We start from the raw sequence: 24,088 nt of genomic DNA, 5'->3' as shown, positions 1-24,088 counted from the left end.
TTCCTTCCCTCTGGAGAGTCAGCCGAGATGACCCTTCAGCGCTTCCCAAGTAGCACAGCTCCTGAACTCAGCAATTCATCAGCTGAATACAAAGAGGTCAAACAGAGCACTGTTTAATAATACAGTGCTTAACCGAGGAGAGGGCTTCCTCAACAATGATGCCTGTGTACACATTTAAACTCCAACGCAAACCCCTCATTACCCCTTACAATGAACTGACGTTTTGCTTTTGAAAATGGCCAAGCAAATGGTACAAGTTTAACAAAGAACTACATCAAACACTGCATCCCCCTTGCTTCCGTTTATAAGAAATAACTACTGTATAAGAATCTGAAGACCCTAGTGCTGGATAAAGTTTTATTACAGCCTTCACAGATGGACAACCAGCTCAGAGCTGCACATGTTTTAATGTGAGCAAGAGAAATAAGTTACTTTGTTTGATGAATTCAGTCCCTGGCATCTAAATATGAATACCTAGCCTAAATAAAGAGCTTTTAGGTATAAATCATTCTGTCATCTTAAAGACAATGTGATCTATTCCAAACAAAAAATAAACAATTTAAGACTACTTCCAAGTCCTCTAAGTTAAAAGTCTTGGTTGTTTATGTGGTAACCTTATTCAAATAAATGAATGCTCCAATGAGGATTTGAGGTAAATAGCTTTGGAAATCTAGCCCTGTTGTGTTGGTCTCTTGAGTCTATTTTGTCTTTAAAAGTCAGTAAAAGGCCAGAAATGGTCCTGTTCTTTTAATATTAAAACAGTGATGCTCAGGTTAGCCACTGTTCTGATCAATTGAATAGACCCCAGTGTTTATCAACAGAGCTGCATGAGGCACAGAACAGCGGCCTGCTGTTCGGGGCGTGCGCTTTGTTATCTGTCTGCTAAATGGAGGCCCATCACTGTACAATATATTAGGAGACTGTTCTGGAGGTATCAATTAAGTAATGAGATCAGTACTGATAATATAATATAATATCATATACTATAATATATACAATATAATCACTACAGTATAATAGTATAATCACTCATTTACTATCAAACAATGTGCTATAAATAATTCTGATAGTGTGAGATAACTTGTAAGTGTAAGTGTAAGAGATAGTGTAGGTTTTCTAAGTAAGGTCCATAATACAAGTCTCAAACTCAGCTGCATGTAATCCAAAACTGCAGGCGTGGCAGAGGCTCATGTTAAGCACGCCGTAATGATTACAGTGAAGTGGGACTCAAAAGCTCTGGACTGTAATAGGAAAACACAAATACAGTAGAGTTCACTGCAGAATATCTGAAATCCCCCAGGTCTTCAATTCTATAGTATATGTGATGCTCCCACTCGTAGGCTCCTGTTATCACTGATAACTGTTCTTTTGTTTTACACACATCTGGACAATAAGATGCATTGTCACAGTAAAACTTTGTATGAATCCTATATTGCTGAAGTAAATAATCATTAATAGAATCAATACTTTGTCTACAGAGAGAACCCTAATTTAACCTCCACCTTTCACGACTCTGGGCTATACTGCCTGGTTGACTGCGAAGTTCAGGTGATCATTAATAAAGGCGTTTGTATACCTTGTTTTAAACTTGGTAAAGTTCATGCCTTACCATGATTATCTTTTTTTAATGTATTTATTTAGTTGCACAATCTAGTTTTTCTGGTTGCAAGGGCTTTTTAAATGTTGCTATTTACGACACATTCTGTAGCTATTTGCAGTGTTCCAAAAGTCTTTTTTCCGAATCTGACCACATGGAGCCCAAGCACAGGGCTGATTAAACTAGACTGCTTGATCTCTAAGTGCGTTGTGTTTTTTCTTAGAGGCTTGGATTACAGTATACTTTGGACTGCAAGCAAACACAGCTCCTGAATGGATCTATATTAAGGCTTCCAGTCTCTCTTGCTTTGATAGAAGATGCATGTGCGCTACAGATGTTGTACAAATAACCGCAGATCTTAGCGCTGGCACATAAACATATCCTCCAGTACTTGTTAGGCTTTAATTATGCTCAGTATGATACCCACTCTTAAAGCAAAGGGGCCCCCACGCTGATGAACGCTTACCATTCGTATTGTAATAGCAGGTCAGCTCTACCCAGCTGCAGGGTTGCAGAGCTACGTGTGCAAACAGATTCAGCAGAAGCTTTTCCTAGAGCTAGTCCTTAGGTTTCCAAATGAAGTTCTGCTCCACTCTGACGGACAGTGGCTTACTCAAGGGCAGTGAGTTGTATTGTGCTCGTTGTGTTCCTATTCACCAGAGAAGGGCACATTCTGACTCCAGCAGTGCACCCAGATACGTGTGCTGGCGTTAGTAAACTGCTGTGTGCGACCGAGTGTTAAAACAGAAAGTGTGAATGAAGTCTGAAAAACCACTAAGAGTTTCTTTCAGTAGCAGCACTTTGGACTTTTTTGTTTGTTTGTTTGTTTTTTGCCGGTAGCAGTTTGTTCATTGAACCGCCTACTAAAGTCAGAATGTTAACTCCAGCGGGGATCTTCAGAGTGAAAACATGTGCGGGTGCGGACGGCAGTTTATTTGTGTTCTTGGACCCCTGACCCCTAATGCCTGACGGCTTACTCTGTGCATACCGCAGGGTTATAGGCAGCACAGAGGCAGCGTTCAGCTCCTGCTGGCTATGAAGTACAGAATCCTTGTCATGATACATTGAGCACATAGAAACAATGTTAAAGAGATTATATGAACCACACCATGCCATAAATGAGCTGTACACAGCATAAACTAAACTGTGGAAAACATTCTGATAAAAGACAATTAATTGCAGACATTTATTGACATGAACAAAGGTAGGGGCGACTACATATCAGAATAAATTATTAATAAGCAGGGATTAAAAACAGAAGACACTGATTAGTATACTGTAAATGGTATAGTTTCTGTGATTACTCATCACCGAAAGCAGCATGGGTGGACCCAAGGCATTTCTAACTTCCTTCTTAATGTTTATGAGGGGAAAATATGCCTCACTAAAGAGTTTTATTTCAAAAGCAGCTGTCATTCCCTGATAGTGCGTACTGGTGATACGGGTCATCAGGAATAAAGCGGAGCTTCAAAGCAACAGAGAACTTGTGGTCTTTATAGCAGCTGTGGAGACGAAAGAATAATATAACATGCCTGTGCAACGGATAAAACACAGACTCACGTTTTAATCAGACACAAATCAGCAGCTGGAACATACATTTGATTTTTAATAACAATTCTTGTAGATGGATTATTCATTCCGGAGCATATCAATCATGTTTTTGTTTTGTTTTTTCCAGTGAAAATACAGTAATGAGCAAGAGATCAAATAAAACGTGGTAATATAATGCTAAACGCTCCATTCCGAAATAGGCAAGGTCTCAGGAATGTTAATTGAAAGCCATGTTCTTCAATGTGGAAGCAAAGAAAAAAAAAACTCTGTAGGATCAAGACTGGCTGTTCCACTTAGTTTCCATCCTTCTGCGATGGACGCTGTGACTGGAAATAATAAATGTGCACAACTGCTGTTGCAGCGGCGGCACCTAATTCATTGAAACATCAGATCCACCTGTAATAACTCATTTGTTCTAATAATACACACACACACACATATATATATATATATATATATATATATATATATATATATAAAGAAAGACAGATTGCTACACTGAACCTACATTTTCCTCTCTGTGAGTAGCTGAGGCCCTGGGGAGAAAGTTCTGTGCTGGTAACTAATAGGAAATCCTTTAGAAAATCATGTGTCATTATGATGGACAACCGAAGCAGGAGGTATTAAATAGAGTTAGGTGTAAGAACCTCTCATAAGAGAAATACTGGGGGTCTGTGCAGGCCAGTGATGACCAGCATCCCTCTGTCACAGCTGGACTTACTGACTGACTAGCCAGAGGACTGGACAAGACTCAATTTGAAACAGGCCCACTAAGGAAACATTTCCTCATGCCTCTGTGCTTTTTTTTTAAAGCGTTGGTGTTTAGAGATTTATTATTATATTATGAGACAAGAGATTGTATACAGGGGCACACATCATGAAAATCAATAGGTAATCATAAATTACATAATTAAAATGTTCACAGATGATTTAAACTTGAACAGTTTTAAAAGTCACCAGGTTGTGACGTTTGTAACAGAAGTGACTTTAAATCTGCACCAAAACCAATACATTTGTTAGGTTATCAATTTCAAACAGCATTGTTATTCAACTCAAATAGCTCACTAGGGACTGGTAAATTTATATTTGCATCATTCCAGACAAAATAAAAAAGACACACATTTTTGTTGTAGATTTTAGTAGATACTACAGTACTTGGCCGTGCCTCCGGACTGCTTCTTCAGTTATCACCTTGTCTGAGCCAGACATGCAAAGATTTGCTTTTTGCTGGCAGCAATAGATAGTTCTAGCACAGGCTGGCGTAACTGACGCCTCAATGTCTCATTCAGTAGGGTGAGGCCCAGCTGATGGATGGAGACATTACCTAAAGCATAGCATTGATTGGCTGCTGTCCAGACTCCCCCAAACACTAATGAACGTAAAAAACATTCTGCCACAAAAAATGCACTTAACCCTAAGCTGTGTTCTGCAGCCCTACAGACCAGTACACACTTCATGCTGTAATGAAATGAAAGAGGTGCCGGGATGGGACTGTCCTGTAGTGGTGGTGCTAGCCAGTTCAAAGCTGTTGTTGCATCTCCACTGGTTTTAGTTCTATTGCACAATGGCCTAAGCCTAAGCACTGCACTACCAGAATATCATACATTCAAGAACTACACTGCTCCGAATTTATGAACAGCAAGCTGACAGCAAGTTGGCTCTGGTTATAACCATTAATTCAAAGTAGAAGAAAAACAGTTGCTTCTGTGGTTTGTTTGTTTAGAAAATCAGAACATAAGAAAGTTTACAAACGAGAGGAGGCCATTCGGCCCATCTTGCTCGTTTGGTCGTTTGTTGCTTATCCCAGAATCTCATCAAGCAGCTTCTTGAAGGATCCTAGGGTGTCAGCTTCAACAACATTACTTGAATGCTTGAATCAGATCACCACGTAGTCTACTTTGTTCAAGACTGAATAGATTAAATTATTTTAGCCTGGCTGCATATGACATGCCTTTTAAACCTGGAATAATTCTGGTTGCTCTTTGCACTCTTTCTAGAGCAGCAATATCCTTTTTGTAGCGAGGTGACCAGAACTGAACACAATATTATAGATGAGGTCTTACTAATGCATTGTAAAGTTTTAACATTACTTCCCTTGATTTAAATTCAACACTTTTCACAATATATCCGAGCATATTGTTGGCCTTTTTATAGCTTCCCCACATTGTTTAGATGAAGACATTTCTGAGTCAACATAAACTCCTAGGTCTTTTTCATAGCTTCCTTCTTCAATTTCAGTATCTCCCATATGATATTTATAATGCACATTTTTATTGCCTGCGTGCAGTACCTTACATTTTTTTCTATTAAATGTCATTTGCCATGTGTCTGCCCAGTTCTGAATGCTGTCTAGATCATTTTGAATGACCTTTGCTGCTGCAACGGTGTTTGGCACTCCTCCTATTTTTGTGTCGTCTGCAAATTTAACAAGTTTGCTTACTATACCACAATCTAAGTCATTAATGTAGATTAGGAATAGCAGAGGACCTAATACTGATCCCTGTGGTACACCACTGGTTACCTCGCTCCATTTTGAGGTTTCTCCTCTAATCAGTACTTTCTCTTTTCTACATGTTAACTACTCCCTAATCCATGTGCATGCATTTCCTTGAATCCCTACTGCGTTCAGTTTGAGAATTAATCTTTTATGTGGGACTTTGTCAAAAGCTTTCTGGAAATCTAAATAAACCATGTCATATGCTTTGCAATTATCCATTGTCGATGTTGCATCCTCAAAAAAATCAAGCAGGTTAGTTAGACACAATCTCCCTTTCCTAAAACCATGCTGACTTTCTCCCAGGATACTGTTACCATATAGATAATTTTCCATTGTGGCTCTTATTATAGTTTCCATAAGTTTACATATAATAGAAGTCAGGCTTATTGGTCTGTAGTTACCTGATTCGGTTTTGTCTCCCTTTCTGTGGATCGGTATTACGTTTGCAATTCTCCAGTCTGTCAGTACAACCCCTGTGTCAAGAGACTGTTGCATGATCTTGGTTAGCGGTTTGTAAATAACTTCTTTCATTTCTTTGAGTAACTATTGGGAGGATCTCACCCAGCCCAGGGGATTTGTTTATTTTAAGAGCTCCTAGTCCCTTTAACACTTGTGCCTCTGTTATGCTAAAGTTATTTAAAACTGGATAGGAACAGGTCGATATGTGGGGCATGTTGCCCGTATCCTCCTTTGTGAAAAGTAATCATTTAATATATGTGCTATTTTTTTCTCTTCCTCTATGATTTTGCCATTTGTATCTCTTAGTTTGTTTGTTTGTTTGTTGGTTTGTTTGTTTGTTTGTTTGTTTGTTTGTTTGTTTGTTTAAGTACTGTATGGTCCTTATTGTGGTTAAGAAACGTTAAACATATATATTAAAACAAACACAAGGTTAATTCAAAAGTGCAACAGTACCTCATTACTTTAAACCCACTGACAGTGGACAGTGAAGCATTAGCTGCTGCATACCTCTAGTTTAAGGACAACTCTTCTGATTTATGCAGACAGTTTGGCAGCTATGAATACTGGATTGTGTAAACTGTTTGTGGAGATTTGTAAAATATATCTATTAATTAAAGTGATCTATAGAGCAAACCCCAGGATTCAGATATCCTAAAAAGGAGCCTGTTAATAATACAGTCACTGCTACTGTTAATGCATGCCTCTGCTCACACTGTGACAAGCATTCTGAATCAGAGGCTTGTATAACTGCTGAGACACAGAACCCAAGCATTCTGAATCAGGGGCTTGTATAACTGCAGAGACACAGAACCCAAGCATTCTGAATCAGGGGCTTGTATAACTGCAGACACAGAACCCAAGCATTCTGGATCAGGGGCTTGTATAACTGCTGAGACACAGAACCCAAGCATTCTGAATCAGGGGCTTGTATAACTGCAGAGACACAGAACCCAGGCATTCTGAATCAGGGGCTTGTATAACTGCTGAGACACAGAACCCAGGCATTCTGAATCAGGGGCTTGTATAACTGCAGAGACACAGAACCCAAGCATTCTGAATCAGGGGCTTGTATAACTGCAGAGACACAGAACCCAAGCATTCTGAATCAGGGGCTTATATAACTGCAGAGACACAGAACCCAAGCATTCTGAATCAGGGGCTTGTATAACTGCAGAGACACAGAACCCAAGCATTCTGAATCAGGGGCTTGTATAACTGCAGAGACACAGAACCCAAGCATTCTGAATCAGGGGCTTGTATAACTGCAGACACAGAACCCAAGCATTCTGAATCAGGGGCTTATATAACTGCAGAGACACAGAACCCAAGCATTCTGAATCAGGGGCTTGTATAACTGCAGACACAGAACCCAAGCATTCTGAATCAGGGGCTTGTATAACTGCAGACACAGAACCCAAGCATTCTGAATCAGGGGCTTATATAACTGCAGAGACACAGAACCCAAGCATTCTGAATCAGGGGCTTGTATAACTGCAGAGACACAGAACCCAAGCATTCTGAATCAGGGGCTTGTATAACTGCAGAGACATAGAACCCAAGTAATTAGGACAGACCGAACACCGTTTACACTGTAGCCATCAGAAAATCAATATGAAAAGGCCCTGTTTATCAAAAGAGACACACACACTTTCATTTAAATGAGAGGATTAAGGATAATTGTGGCTTTTGGCCGTAATATTGCAAAATTCTGTTTTACTAAATAAACATATGAAATTGTTGTTCAACACAGTGCAAAACATTAAAAAAATATAAGTTGCATTGTTTTTCCCCAAGCTTTGATGCAAAACAACATCATTCTGTCCATACTGGATGTTGTTGCACAATAATTGCAGATCAGCTAGAAAGCTCAGTTTTAAACCACACGTTTGTTTGTATACTGCAGCTTTGTCTTCCGAGACACAGGCTTCTCCCAGAGGAAGTAACTGTTTGCCGTTATAAAAAAAAACCAAAAAAAAAACAGCTTAAGTCTGGGAAAGGACAGTTTTTCAAATACAAAGTTTAAAATGGATATTTACTGTACATTACATCTCAAATTATATTATATTGAAAACAAACAAAAATGTTTGTCATTGTTGGTTCTATTGTTGTGTACCTTAATTGTTTGGAGTCAGTTTCAACAATTATATATACATACATATAAAGACAAGTTTTGTTAAAACTGTCCCACGCCTCCCTGTGTTTAGTCCTGTCTCAGAGTTTCATAGTGTTTCACCTCCCTGTGTTTAGTCCTGTCTCAGAGTTTCATAGTGTTTCACCTCCCTGTGTTTAGTCCTGTCTCAGAGTTCCATAGTGTTTCATCTCCCTGTGTTTAGTCCTGTCTCAGAGTTTCATAGTGTTTCACCTCCCTGTGTTTAGTCCTGTCTCAGAGTTCCATAGTGTTTCACCTCCCTGTGTTTAGTCCTGTCTCAGAGTTCCATAGTGTTTCATCTCCCTGTGTTTAGTCCTGTCTCAGAGTTTCATAGTGTTTCACCTCCCTGTGTTTAGTCCTGTCTCAGAGTTTCATAGTGTTTCACCTCCCTGTGTTTAGTCCTGTCTCAGAGTTTCATAGTGTTTCACCTCCCTGTGTTTAGTCCTGTCTCAGAGTTCCATAGTGTTTCATCTCCCTGTGTTTAGTCCTGTCTCAGAGTTTCATAGTGTTTCACCTCCCTGTGTTTAGTCCTGTCTCAGAGTTTCATAGTGCTTCATCTCCCTGTGTTTAGTCCTGTCTTAGTTCCATAGTGTTTCACCTCCCTGTGTTTAGTCCTGTCTCAGAGTTTCAGTGTTTCACCTCCCTGTGTTTAGTCCTGTCTCAGTTCCATAGTGTTTCACCTCCTGGTGTTTAGTCCTGTTTCTGCTTCCTTGTTATTGCTCAAGTCGGCCAGACTTTGGCAAAAAGGGACTGGGCTAAACCCTTTTATTAAACTATATTTCATTCCCTTGAATATCTCTGCGGTGTCGGGCTGGTTTTGGGTATTACATGTTGGGTTCTGGTTGTACTCCTCCTGGAGTTCTGCACACAAGATGCCCACATGCTGGCCTGGTCTCAGCAGGGCTGCAATGTGCAGACTCGCTTCAAGACATGTCTGTATCTGCTGTGACAGAGTAACCCGCAGACCTTTGAAGTCATTGCCAAGTATGCACAGTTTGCATAACATGGAGCTACCCGACCAAAAAAAAAAGGGCTGGCAATCCTGGGTTCCAATATGCAGGCATGACAAACTACAATATATAGATTTTTTTCACCTATTTTGCTGAAATCATTGCAGTCAGGTTTATATTAAGTTATAATTAGGACAAGCTGTACATAGTGTGCTGTGCTATTCCAGCAGTTAAAATGTCTGCAGTATATTTTTATAATACCTCAGGTTATTTATTTTTATATCATTACACATCCAATAATAATAATAAAAAAAGCTCAAACAATTGGCAGGGCCACGGAGGCACTTGGCACCGCATGAGATATCAAGGGAAAGGGAAAACGTTGCTTCAATCTCATATTTTGGAACATGTACATGCTTTTTGAATTTCCTGAAGGAGATATTACTGGTTTCTGGCTGAGCCTCTCAAACCACTTGTAGGCCACACAGAAGGTAGAAAGCAAGCACATGGCGGGCTCTTACAGCATCCTTGTCAGTGCCTGTGGAACCGAAGCATACCCCTACAACACTGTGAGCAAGGGCTTGTCACTGTGCTGGACAATGAAGCTCCTTCACAGCAACGCAGTGGAATAGCAGAGTCCAAACCCAAGCTGAACAGGTGAGGAGGGAAGAAGTAAAGGTCAATCACTGATGAAAGCTGATCTCATAGGATGATATTGCCTGGGGCTTTGTTTGAATTGTCAATGCTGACCTCATAGGATGATATTGCCTGGGGCTTTGTTTGAATTGTCAATGCTGACCTCATAGGATGATATTGCCTGGGGCTTTGTTTGAATTGTCAATGCTGACCTCATAGGATGATATTGCCTGGGGCTTTGTTTGAATTGTCAATGCTGACCTCATAGGATGATATTGCCTGGGGCTTTGTTTGAATTGTCAATGCTGACCTCATAGGATGATATTGCCTGGGGCTTTGTTTGAATTGTCAATGCTGACCTCATAGGATGATATTGCCTGGGGCTTTGTTTGAATTGTTACTCCGCATGATAACATGTTTCTATGCTTTTATTCTATTACTGCTCGCCTCCTCCACAGCCTTCACCTGCTTTTGCCCCCATGCCCATGGCTTCCCTACAGTCAGCCTCTCCATTTATCTGCAAGCTAATTTGTGTGTGTGTGTGTGTAGGGGGGGGGGGGGGGGGGGTACTGTACCTCGAAAGGCAAGTCCAAAGAAAGTACTGTTGTCTGGTCTAAGCTTTAAGAAATAATCTATCACATCAGTTTCCTGACTTTAGTGAGAAACACGCTCTGTATCACTCGTGTTTTTTTTAACAAACTCCTAATCAGTACCTATATCCAGGATCGAGTACCAGCGTTTTAATAGTCAGCAAACTGTCATTGCAGAACACACTCTCTTTCTCTGGCTGCTGTATTTATCCAATTGCAGACATAATAATTCAACGTATTTCTTGGCTATTATGTTTAAGCTATGGTATTTAATCAGGATTACATCACCCACAGGCATTGGGAATTATTTGAATACAATGAAGTCTGCTTAGCTTTGCTACAGGTGCCAGTAATTGAATAGATTTGGGAGGCAGTGGTTTCCAGCTCTCGATAATTCAGTTAATTGCTGATAATACTGTAAAGTGGACTGTATAACTAAAACAAGCTCAGCTCGGTAATGACTGGCAAATGAAGTCCTTGAAGGGGTTTTGTATCCGACAGAGATCCATTTTCTCACTGAACGTAACCAACAACACAATTAACCCTGCAGCTTTAAGGAAGGAAGCAAAGACAGACAGGAGGATTACCTTCAGATTATTTCATAACCTTTAATTGGCTTCATTTAAAACTTAAAACCCCTCAGACTTGTTTAGCACGGTATTTTTTGCATGATTTCCCATGCTTTTCCCATGGTTAAACTCTGCATTTACCATAGTGTGCCCTGGCTTTACATGTTTATTAATATGCTTTACCATACCTCGCTATTCTTTACAATGCTTGCCTATGCTTTACCATGCTTTCACTTTGCTTTATTACACTTTGCTATGATTTGACAAGGGAAGCACTTATACAGTGGAGCTCCATACATGGATTCATCATGACATTGCCCCTATTTAACTATATTACCTGGACTTTCCAGTTCCACTTATTAAGCTGTGTTGAAAACACCTTTACATATCCCAGCCTATGAGGACATGCAGAATGGAAATAAATGTGTTTCAAAGATTAAAAGGAAAATATGAATCAGGTGTAATTATAGAAAGTGTCAGCTTGCAGAATGAAAAACATTAAGTCCTGCCTTTTCACTGGAGGTCAGCGCCACATAGTGTTGTGTGGTTTAAAAGCTATGCCTTACAGCCGTACAGTATATTGCTGTTCATGCGGGCGCGTCTAGTCTTGCTTACACTACATCAGATTTACCATTCCACCACACATAGGATAACATGATATACAGGGCTTCCATTATTGGGAAACACAGGTGCATTCTCTAAGCCAGGGGTGTTAAAAGTTGACCCTTCCATCCTGGTCTTTGATCCAACCCTGTTCTAAATTGTTTAATTCAACCAGTTAAAACCTCCATCCAGACCTGAAGTAGTTAATTATGTCATTTTACCTGTTAAACCTGGAGTGAAATGGCCCTCTAGGACTGTGATTGGACACTCTTGTGCTAAGCCTATTAAACACATAGATGACCTTTAATTGCCTAGTCTAGACTTGACAGACATCGACGATGATGACGCAAAGCTGAGCTGTATGAGGACTTCTCCAGCAAGTTACCAGTGATAGCTGGTGCGTAGCAGAGGCCACCATGTGTTTGTTAACTGTGTATGCATGCTGAAATCAGTGTGATTGATAGACTGTGTATGCATGCTGAAATCAGTGTGATTGATAGACTGTGTATGCATGCTGAAATCAGTGTGATTGATAGAATGTGTATGTATGCTGAAATCAGTGTGATTGATAGACTGTGTATGCATGCTGAAATCAGTGTGATTGATAGACTGTGTATGCATGCTGAAATCAGTGTGATTGATAGACTGTGTATGCATGCTGAAATCAGTGTGATTGATAGACTGTGTATGCATGCTGAAATCAGTGTGATTGATAGAATGTGTATGTATGCTGAAATCAGTGTGATTGATAGACTGTGTATGCATGCTGAAATCAATGTGATTGATAGACTGTGTATGCATGCTGAAATCAGTGTGATTGATAGACTGTGTATGCATGCTGAAATCAATGTGATTGATAGACTGTGTATGCATGCTGAAATCAGTGTGATTGATAGAATGTGTATGTATGCTGAAATCAATGTGATTGATAGACTGTGTATGTATGCTGAAATCAATGTGATTGATAGACTGTGTATGCATACTGAAATCAGTGTGATTGATAGACTGTGTATGCATGCCGAAATCAGTGTGATTGATAGACTGTGTATGCATGCTGAAATCAGTGTGATTGATAGACTGTGTATGCATGTTGAAATCAGTGTGATTGATAGACTGTGTATGCATGCTGAAATCAATGTGATTGATAGACTGTGTATGCATGCTGAAATCAGTGTGATTGATAGACTGTGTATGCATGTTGAAATCAGTGTGATTGATAGACTGTGTATGCATGCTGAAATCAATGTGATTGATAGACTGTGTATGCATGCTGAAATCAATGTGATTGATAGACTGTGTATGCATGCTGAAATCAGTGTGATTGATAGACTGTGTATGCATGCTGAAATCAGTGTGATTGACAGACTGTGTATGCAACAATACCTAAGGAGCAAACATAAAATTTCTATTGTAAACGAGAAACACAGTGAGTGTGTCTTGAAACACAGAGCCTCTTTAAAAAGACATGAGAAAAAACGTAATGAATAGCAAACAATATAAAAAACGACTGTCTTTAAATAAAAACACATTTTAGAGCCCAAAAAAAAAAAAAAAACAACATGCCCCCCTAAATGTTTCCTTTTTTCCCAGTGACTGGGTAAGAGACTGTAACATGTGACTGTAAACTAACACTGTCAAAAACCATAGCTGCTCCAAGCAACCCCATCCCATCTGTCTGGCTCAAAACTTGCTGAAGATTCTTGGCACTCGCTGTGTTGTACCAGACCCAGCTCTCCTTGTTTTTTCTACACAGCTGAAGACACTGAGCTGGTGTGGATGCACATGTGGGGTGTCGTGGGTTGGGCAGAACATTCAGAGGAACGAGACGGGGAAGGAAACAACTCAAATGAGAATCACCTTTCCATCATCCCATTCAGCTCTATAATGCAGAGAGGAGCTCCAGCAGCTGAAGTGTCATCCCATTCAGCTCTATAATGCAGAGAGGAGCTGCAGCAGCTGAAGTGTCATCCCATTCAGCTCTATAATGCAGAGAGGAGCTCCAGCAGCTGAAGTGTCATCCCGTTCAGCTCTATAATGCAGAGAGGAGATGCAGCAGCTGACGTGTCATCCCATTCAGCTCTATAATGCAGAGAGGAGCTGCAGCAGCTGAAGTGTCATCCCATTCAGCTCTATAATGCGGAGAGGAGCTCCAGCAGCTGACGTGTCATCCCATTCAGCTCTATAATGCGGAGAGGAGATGCAGCAGCTGACGTGTCATCCCATTCAGCTCTATAATGCAGAGAGGAGCTGCAGCAGCTGAAGTGTCATCCCATTCAGCTCTATAATGCAGAGAGGAGCTGCAGCAGCTGAAGTGTCATCCCATTCAGCTCTATAATGCAGAGAGGAGCTGCAGCAGCTGAAGTGTCATCCCATTCAGCTCTATAATGCGGAGAGGAGCTGCAGCAGCTGAAGTGTCATCCCATTCAGCTCTATAATTATTATTATTATTATTATTATTATTATTATTATTATTATTATTATTTGTTTATTTAGCAGACGCCTTTATCCAAGGCGACTTACAGAGACTAGGGTGTGTGAACTATGCATCAGTTGCAGAGTCACTTACAATTACGTCTCACCTGAAAGACGGAGCAGAAGGAGGTTAAGTGACTTGCTCAGGGTCACACAATGAGTCAGTGGCTGAGGTGGGATTTGAACCGGGGACCTTCTGGTTACAAGCCCTTTTCTTTAACCACTGGACCACACAGCCTCCGGAGAGGAGCTCCAGCAGCTGACGTGTCATCCTGTTCCGCTCTATAATGCTGAAGTGGCATTGCGTGAGGTTTCCTGAATCAGAAGTAAAAGCTACTCAATCAAGCCAGTCCTCCGTCTGCATCATTATATCACGATATACTTTCCTCAGAGAGCTCGGACATCACCAGGAAAGCAGCCTGTTGTTCTTGGTCCCGGTAGATATGAACACCCCAGCTTGGACACATTTATGTTTCCAGATGTTGCCCACCCCTAACTTTACTATTTTTAACTTGTACCTTTGAAGTCCAAAGTCATAACAGAATGTTCCAAAAGCAATTAATAATATTAGCTCATGTTTTATTTTTGTGTATCATTTCTTTTAATGCTGAATATATATATTTGGAATTTGGGAGAAATGTTGTCAGTAGTTTATAGAATAAAACAAAAATGTTCATTTTACCCAAACACATACTTATAAATAGTAAAACCAGAGAAACTGATAATTTTGCAGTGGTCTGTTAATTTTTTCCAGAGCTGTATACCAGAGAAGTTCTAATACTAATAATCAACCATGACTTTAGGGTTCAGTAGTCCAGTAAGCAGTGTACAGCAAGTATTATAGCCACACTGTCACCAAATGAGAAACCCCTATATTCCCAAAGTCATGGAGAACAACAAGTCATAGAGAACAGCAGATAAGATTACAGAGAAAGCCTGACTTTAGACCCGCAACTACAGCTATGTACAGACTGCTCTTAAAACGAAGGAAAGCACACGTGTTTCTCAGTTTCTGACTGCTGATCGCGATCTTTAAGAATCCTGCCATGCTTGCAGGTCCTGTGATGCTCAAGATAAAGGATCTTGGAACGCTGTCAACATACATGATTAGATAACCACATAAATGGAAGTAAGTATGAAAGTCATTACTCTTTCTTTTTTTGATTTCAGAACGTTACCATGTGGTAAGGATGGAAATGCTCGCTGTCCCTATTTTGAGACAGCAGCCTATTCCAGTTAACATGTGGCGTTACTAATGACTGGAAAAGAACAAGCCGGGTCAATAGGCCTTCCTGTAAGCAGCCCTGTTCTCATATATCTGTTCTCATAGACACAGAGTTATTGCTAGACTGGCTGAAGAACCTGATATGAAATGCCATATGAAAAAGATTTCTCCCTTTGGAATGCCTGCAGAGAAGCTGATTAATCTACTCAATGAAAACGTTCTGTGTGGAATCCAGTCCTGTTCAGTGTTCCAAGCTTGCTTGTGATTCATCTTTAAGCAAAATGTGCAGATAAATTATTACTGTTAGTTTGAAACATTCTATACATTCATATTTAAAAAAAAAGAATCTGTATACAGATATATACTTTACAGATTGTTGTTCCAAATGTACAAAATAGGAAAGAATAATAGTACATGTTTAAATGTATTTATTCATGTATTTATTTGTATTAATTTCTAATGACACATTGACAGAAATTACCATTTTCAACAGAATGCATTGGAAATGTAGATTGGCTTACTACATTCTATTTGCTGTCATGAATGATTTTTAATACTGTGGACCAGGCTTTCCTGTCCATAACCCTGGAGGAGATTGAGCACGTTCCCTCTTTCAGATCTACTCTCATGAAGATTAGTCCTGGTTCTTTTACAGATTTTTTGCGGACCATTGGCATGACCCTGGGAGCAGGTCCTGCACGTTTCACATGCAGCTGTGAAACACATACCAGGACTCATCAATTACTCACTGTCACCAGAAACACTTCATCTAGGTGATAAAGAACCAGCCCTTACCACAAACACCTCTGAAGAAAAAACAAACAAACAAACTCGACATCGTATCCATCTATCTGCTTATTTACTGTAATTGCCTGAGCATGTGCATTTTAATACAACCAATTCATTTACACAGAACGTGTTAAAGGAACTAAATTAGCGACCAACAGGATTAAGGGGACCCCAGTGTGTCTGCTGAATAAACAGGAGTTTACAGTCCAGCGCATTTGACCAGCACTGCTTTTACAAACACTTCCCTTATCTCTAAACTACAAACCACCCAGAGGAGCCGTTAATGACCCCAGGTTCCAGGCATGTCGTGTCGTGGTTCAGTCTGCTGTTTATGCATGTGCATGCATGTCTGCTTGTTGAGTGAACGCACAGGGGCACTTCTTCTGTTTATTACGCTGTCTTCCCTTTACTCCGTTTAAAAATGTTGTCATTTTGCAGTCTTGACAGAAGGAGATTGACTGTGGCAGATTCCCCACCACATTAAATCTGTGTGGGTCTCAGTCTGGGTGCAGAGGGCAGGCTGGGAGGTGCTAAGTACCTACCATCCCTCCGGAGAGAATGCCAAACTCAGCTGAAATTCATCTCCAGAAAGCAAACCTGCTTACCGCACAGCATCAATCTACAAGATTGAGTCGCTGGGGAAAAAAAGAAGAAAGAAAAACCTAACCCTTTAGTTGCCTTTTGTTTAAGGCAGAGCGGATTCAAATATAACTACCACAAGGCTAGAATGCTACATACGCACAGACACACACACGCACACACACACACACACACACACGCACACGCACACACACACACACAGAGACACACACGCACACACACAGACGCACACGCACACACACAGACACACAAGCACACACACAGACACACACGCACATGCGCACACACACAGACACACACGCACACACACACACAGACCGTGCATTGGGCATTGGGTATTGGGTGTTTCATGTATATGTGTCTGCGGTCTGCAGTGCATTGGGCATTCATTTTGCCATCTGTCCCCACATACATTAAAGAAATATGATTTCAGCATTACATTTTATTTGGAACTGAAATGTAACTGAGGTTACGGACAGCTTACTGTCCAATGTATTGTCATTATTTCCTCCTTGGATCTCCGTGTGTCCGGTTATCCTGTTTTATAGCTATATCACCACTTTAAACTTGTATTGCTATGGTAATCCTATAAAATTAAGAACCCACACAAGTAGCTGTGTTTTTTAGTAATAAGTGCATTTTTTCTCATTCACGGTGCTTTTCGTGTTGCTCTATTTAATGGTTCTGATCCAGCGCACTGAAGCAACAATCCCTGGAGTTGAAACTGCACGAGAGGCAGAGGCAGAGGCAGGCTGTCCAGAAGATAAAGGCTTTCATTTCATGCTTTAGTGACAATGCGCTTTAAATCATACTTGTTCCATTGAGAATGTATTCATTTATTCATTCCTTAAAAACAAGAAGGTCCATTCCTGGCTCCTTATCCTTTTACAAAAGCTGAACCGCATCCAATACATTGTGTAATATATTTTTATTTTAAAAAAGATACAACTAGATAAAGCTGTTAAACAGCAAGAAAAGGAAAAGCAAAAAAAAACTAAACCTGGTCTGCTTTTAATTGACTCCAGCAGCGGTTTCCCTTTTAAACAAAGTGACTTACTAGAGTTCATTATCCGCACACTATTTCCATAGAGCAGAGGGACCAGGACCCTGGCTTCTAACATAAAACAAACAAGCGGCCCCATGATAAATGGTTCTATTAGTAATCCAGATTGTTAAACTCTGGTATAACAGATCGGAGTCGGCAGCACCCCATTCATTCTCGTACCGAGCCGTAAATAGCTTGTTTTTATGTGTAAGTAACATATTAAAACTCTGCATTAGCTGTGTCCTTTGATAGAGAGGAGATTGTCACAAATAAATAATGCTGGACAGGAATGTAAAAGAAGCCAGACTTAATAGAGCTGGCTGGCTCTCGCACGGGTGGGCATGACTGATGTGACAAGACTCCCAGAGCCAATTGTAAACGCCACCTTGACAATGAAGCGACAGGGCTGGATTTTAACAAAGACGCGGAAATGCTGAGAAATGACAGGGTTCAAGGACCGTCACAACAGCAGTATAATGCCCCCAGTCCAGGCTCATTTCTATGTATATTAATATGTGCAGAATAAATAATACATTTTAACGGAATAGTTCCGCTTTTTCCCCCCAGTCATTCTGTCCTTCATGCACAGCCATGCGGCATCAGTGACATGTCTTTACCAGGGTACAGAGATGCACGTATATTTATAGAAAGAGCACATTGAGTTTGTATTAAATCATCCTGACTTACCCTAACTCAACACAACTTCAAATGTCTACTGTGAGCCCCTTTACTGCCCCAACGCTCTTTCTAGTCTGAATTTGTTCCATCACTGTTTTTTACCAGGGGAGTAAATTGCATCTGCATGCTGACCAATCTTTTCTTTTTTTTACAATTCTAGTCTTTTTATTATCTCCTACAACCATACCAAAAGTGACCATACCGTTCCTATTCCTGAACTGTGCATTTTCTATAGACTTTGCCATGTTTTTATCATACTTGTCCATTCAGTATATGACTGCTCTTTGTCTGCTTCAAATTTTACACTGGGCACTTGTTGAAAAATTGGTATCAAAGTTTATCTTATCATTTCGAAAGACATGGTAACTGGGACTATAATGCTTCTTTTTAAAAGTAAGTGGCATTTTTAGATGTAATGTCTTACTGCTTTCGATTAAAAATAAATGTGTTTAAATGAATGAAGGTAATTTATTTGTCTTCTTGTCACTAAAAACCTGAGTTATTAAAACTCATATTGAAATGATTCTGCTCTTTGACTCCCAGCTGGCTCCCATGTCTGCAGTATGTACCAGTGAGAAGCTGGTCACTTCCACATGTTTGCTATTACCCACTCCCTGAACCCAGACACTCGCAAGCCCCTAACCAGCCCACATAATCAAAGCTAGGGCGGTCCGCGTTCTCTACAGTGCAGACTGCTTGATACGCAGGCTTTATACCAGCTGGACAGAACATGTGATACTGTGTAACGCGTTCCTGTCTGAACACAAAAAAAGGTTTGGGAATGCAGACAGTAATCCTGAAGAGTTAAGGGGTTTAATAAAGTAAGGAAAAAGGTTTGGGAATGCAGACAGTAATTCTGAAGAGTTAAGGGGTTTAATAAAGTAAGGAAAAAGGTTTGGGAATGCAGACAGTAATTCTGAAGAGTTAAGGGGTTTAATAAAGTAAGGAAAAAGGTTTGGGAATGCAGACAGTAATTCTGAAGAGTTAAGGGGTTTAATAAAGTAAGGAAAAAGGTTTGGGAATGCAGACAGTAATACTGAAGAGTTAAGGGGTTTAATAAAGTAAGGAAAAAGGTTTGGGAATGCAGACAGTAATCCTGAAGAGTTAAGGGGTTTAATAAAGTAAGGAAAAAGGTTTGGGAATGCAGACAGTAATCCTGAAGAGTTAAGGGGTTTAATAAAGTAAGAAAAGGGAGGAAATGACACTATCTGACATCAACCTGTTACACAAGTTCATGATGAAAGTTTTAAGCTGAAAATAAAAACTGCTAGTTAAAGTAAATAAGACAGATTTCCAGTGAATATGTGCCAGTAAAATGCAGTCACTGTCAATAACAGCTGTCCCCTTTCCACTCGTTGCTTTAATAAACAATTAATGACTATTACTTTATTGTGGAGGCCACCAAGCTCTTCATTAAAGCATAAAGACACCATCATGTCAGAACTCGGATTACCATTTCAAAGGCAGCCTTCAATCAGCATCTTTGTCGATCTCAGAAGGACTATGTGTCGTCTCTGATGCAGAGTCTATTCCACTGCTAGCTAGTTTAAGTAATTTATGACTTCTATACACCGGAGGTAAGAGCCAGGTCTTTAAAGCTCATTATGTGCTGCTTTCATCATGCATTCACTGACATCTTTCACACTCGCACTCTGAGCTTGCCATTCCTACACTGGGCAAACAAGAAGCAAATATTACTGAGAATAACATATTAAAAAGAAGGGTTCATTGTTATCTTTTAGCAGCTCTTCATTCATTTGATTATATATGACCCCTACACCTTAAAAATACTGTTTGCACCTGCTAGCTAATTTGACACTGATTTATAAAAAGGTTGTCCACAAATGTAATACAGTACCGACGCACGTGTGTTTTGTATCTTAAATAAGTTGCCAAGCTTTAAATGTAGACTAAATAACTGCTTGACAGCAGTAGAATTGCGACTTAGTTAGAAGGGCTGTATTTACTAATAATTGCCAATCCTCTCAACAAGTTCCCCTGCAGGAGACAGTTAAAGCACTCCTTGTTTAACTTTTACTGCTGAACATTGTATTGCATGTTTTGTGTTGATGATTTACATACAAAAAGGAGTCACTGAACACAACTCATTAAGTCTCTGCCATGCAGGATGTGTCTGGAAACAAAGTAAGTGATTGGTAAGATTTAGGACCAGCTTTAAATATGTTGAAAGCCCATGAATGTCTCCCCAGAGTTGACGGCCAGGCAGAGTCGCATTCCCTGCTCCTAACTCGTGCTATCACTGAGGATGATGATTCCCTGCGCCTAAGAGGGGGCTTGCACCTTGTGCTATCACTGAGGATGATGATTCCCTGCTCCTAACAGGAGATTTGCACCTCGTGCTATCACTGAGGATGATGATTCCCTGCTCCTAACAGGGGGTGTGCACCTCGTGCTATCACTGAGGATGATGATTCCCTGCTCCTAACGGAGGGATTTGTACCTTGTGCTATCGCTGAGGATGATGATTCCCTGCTCCTAACAGGGGGTGTGCACCTCGTGCTATCACTGAGGATGATGATTCCCTGCTCCTAACGGAGGGATTTGTACCTTGTGCTATCGCTGAGGATGATGATTCCCTGCTCCTAACAGGGGGTGTGCACCTCGTGCTATCACTGAGGATGATGATTCCCTGCTCCTAACAGGAGATTTGCACCTCGTGCTATCACTGAGGATGATGATTCCCTGCTCCTAACAGGGGGTGTGCACCTCGTGCTATCACTGAGGATGATGATTCCCTGCTCCTAACAGGAGATTTGCACCTTGTGCTATCACTGAGGATGATGATTCCCTGCTCCTAACAGGAGATTTGCACCTCGTGCTATCACTGAGGATGATGATTCCCTGCTCCTAACGGAGGGATTTGTACCTCGTGCTATCACTGAGGGTGATGATTCCCTGCTCCTAACGGAGGGATTTGTACCTCGTGCTATCACTGAGGGTGATGATTCCCTGCTCCTAACGGAGGGATTTGTACCTCGTGCTATCACTGAGGGTGATGATTCCCTGCTCCTAACGGAGGGATTTGCACCTCGTGCTATCACTGAGGATGATGATTCCCTGCTCCTAACAGGAGATTTGCACCTTGTGCTATCACTGAGGATGATGATTCCCTGCTCCTAACAGGAGATTTGCACCTCGTGCTATCACTGAGGATGATGATTCCCTGCTCCTAACAGGAGATTTGCACCTCGTGCTATCACTGAGGGTGATGATTCCCTGCTCCTAACGGAGGGATTTGTACCTCGTGCTATCGCTGAGGGTGATGATTTCTTGCCCGTGTCCGTGAAGCCATTCCCCTCTATGATCGAGCCCTTGGTCTCCTTTGTCTCATTAGTGGTTTGAGCCGAAGTCTCCATCTTCAGATGGTGGTGATTCAGTAGATCAAACCTAAACAAGACACACAAAAAAACATAAAAATACAGCCTTATTACAAAGTGATGCACTTTTTCATTGCTGTATTGCATTCAGGATAGCTGTTTTATGTTTTTAATAAAAAATAAAAAAACTGCTTTTAACATCCTAAAGAATGTGGTTAAGAGATGATCTCCCTGGGTTTTGTGCTTAATACATTGAGAGCTGAATGTGTTTTGAAGAGAAGTCCTTTGTGTATTGGAGTACCACTGAAACAGCACAGGGTTAAGAACATAAGAACATAAGAAAGGTTACAAATGAGAGAAAGCCATTCGGCCCATCTTGCTCGTTTGGTTGTTAGTAGCTTATTGATCCAACTTCTTGAAGTTGGATCAATAAGAATTGAGCAACTTCTTGAAGGATCCCAGGGTGTCAGCTTCACCAACATTACTGGGGAGTTGGTTCCAGACTTGACTTCCTGAAGTGGAACTGTTCATTGGCACCAGTAGAGGGAGATTTCATCAGAATACCGATGCAGAATAAAGGGTAAATAGTTACTGCAAGAGCACCTCCCCTAACCATCTGAACATTCATACAGTAAAAAAATTCCTTCCTCAGGGTATGACTCAGCCTGCAGGCTATATAGGTGCAGGAAGGTGGAAGAGATTTGTGCACAATATATTGCCTACACACTTTGTGTGTATTTAATTACAGCTTCGGTTAGACTCTAAAAGTTGCAAGAAGAACCTGGTTATTGAAAAAACAGACAAAAGAGGACATGCTGTGAACTGACAATAACATTCAATGAATTGCTTGAGCACAATAAAATAAATGAAATGCCATTGTCAATACCTCTATAAATGAAATGCCATTGCCAATACATCTATAAATGAAATGCCATTGCCAATACATCTATAAATGAAATGCCATTGCCAATACATATATAAATGAAATGCCATTGCCAATACATCTATAAATGAAATGCCATTGCCAATACATCTATAAATAAAATGCCATTGTCAATACATCTATAAATAAAATGCCATTGCCAATACATCTATAAATGAAATGCCATTGCCAATACATCTATAAATGAAATGCCATTGCCAATACATCTATAAATGAAATTCCATTGTCAATACATCTATAAATGAAATGCCATTGCCAATACATCTATAAATGAAATGCCATTGCCAATACATCTATAAATGAAATGCCATTGTCAATACATCTATAAATGAAATGCCATTGTCAATACATCTATAAATGAAATGCCATTGTCAATGCCCCTATAAATGAAATGCCATTGTCAATGCCCCTATAAATGAAATGCCATTGCCAATACATCTATACATGAAATGCCATTGCCAATACATCTATAAATGAAATGCCATTGCCAATACATCTATAAATGAAATGCCATTGTCAATACATCTATAAATGAAATGCCATTGTCAATACATCTATAAATGAAATGCCATTGTCAATACATCTATACATGAAATGCCATTGTCAATACATCTATACATGAAATGCCATTGCCAATACATCTATAAATGAAATGCCATTGCCAATACATCTATAAATGAAATGCCATTGCCAATACATCTATAAATGAAATGCCATTGCCAATACATCTATAAATGAAATGCCATTGTCAATACATCTATAAATGAAATGCCATTGTCAATACATCTATAAATGAAATGCCATTGTCAATGCCCCTATAAATGAAATGCCATTGTCAATGCCCCTATAAATGAAATGCCATTGCCAATACATCTATACATGAAATGCCATTGCCAATACATCTATAAATGAAATGCCATTGCCAATACATCTATAAATGAAATGCCATTGCCAATACATCTATAAATGAAATGCCATTGCCAATACATCTATAAATGAAATGCCATTGTCAATACATCTATAAATGAAATGCCATTGTCAATACATCTATAAATGAAATGCCATTGTCAATGCCCCTATAAATGAAATGCCATTGTCAATGCCCCTATAAATGAAATGCCATTGCCAATACATCTATACATGAAATGCCATTGCCAATACATCTATAAATGAAATGCCATTGCCAATACATCTATAAATGAAATGCCATTGCCAATACATATATAAATGAAATGCCATTGCCAATACATCTATAAATGAAATGCCATTGCCAATACATCTATAAATGAAATGCCATTGCCAATACCTATATAAATGAAATGCCATTGTCAGTACCCCTATACATGAAATGCCATTGTCAATACATCTATAAATGAAATGCCATTGCCAATACATCT

At 40.0% G+C, this 24,088-nt stretch overlaps 1 protein-coding gene across 1 annotated transcript in view; it reads right to left on the bottom strand.

Annotated features, from left to right (window-relative positions):
• The window catches only part of LOC117412408 (zinc finger protein GLI2-like), a 93,471-nt gene that overhangs the window by 47,365 nt on the left and 22,018 nt on the right, over positions 1-24,088 (bottom strand). Inside the window, exon 2 of the mRNA XM_059032586.1 lies at positions 21,673-21,818. Coding sequence (XP_058888569.1) covers positions 21,673-21,787 — 115 coding nt within the window. The 5' untranslated portion in view covers positions 21,788-21,818. The remainder of the gene's footprint in view (positions 1-21,672; positions 21,819-24,088) is intronic.

This window comes from Acipenser ruthenus, chromosome 10 (assembly GCF_902713425.1).
Source record: "Acipenser ruthenus chromosome 10, fAciRut3.2 maternal haplotype, whole genome shotgun sequence".
Taxonomy (NCBI): Eukaryota; Metazoa; Chordata; class Actinopteri; order Acipenseriformes; family Acipenseridae; genus Acipenser; species Acipenser ruthenus.
Note: the sequence above shows the minus strand (reverse complement) of the source record. Positions and strands in the feature narration are given on the sequence as shown.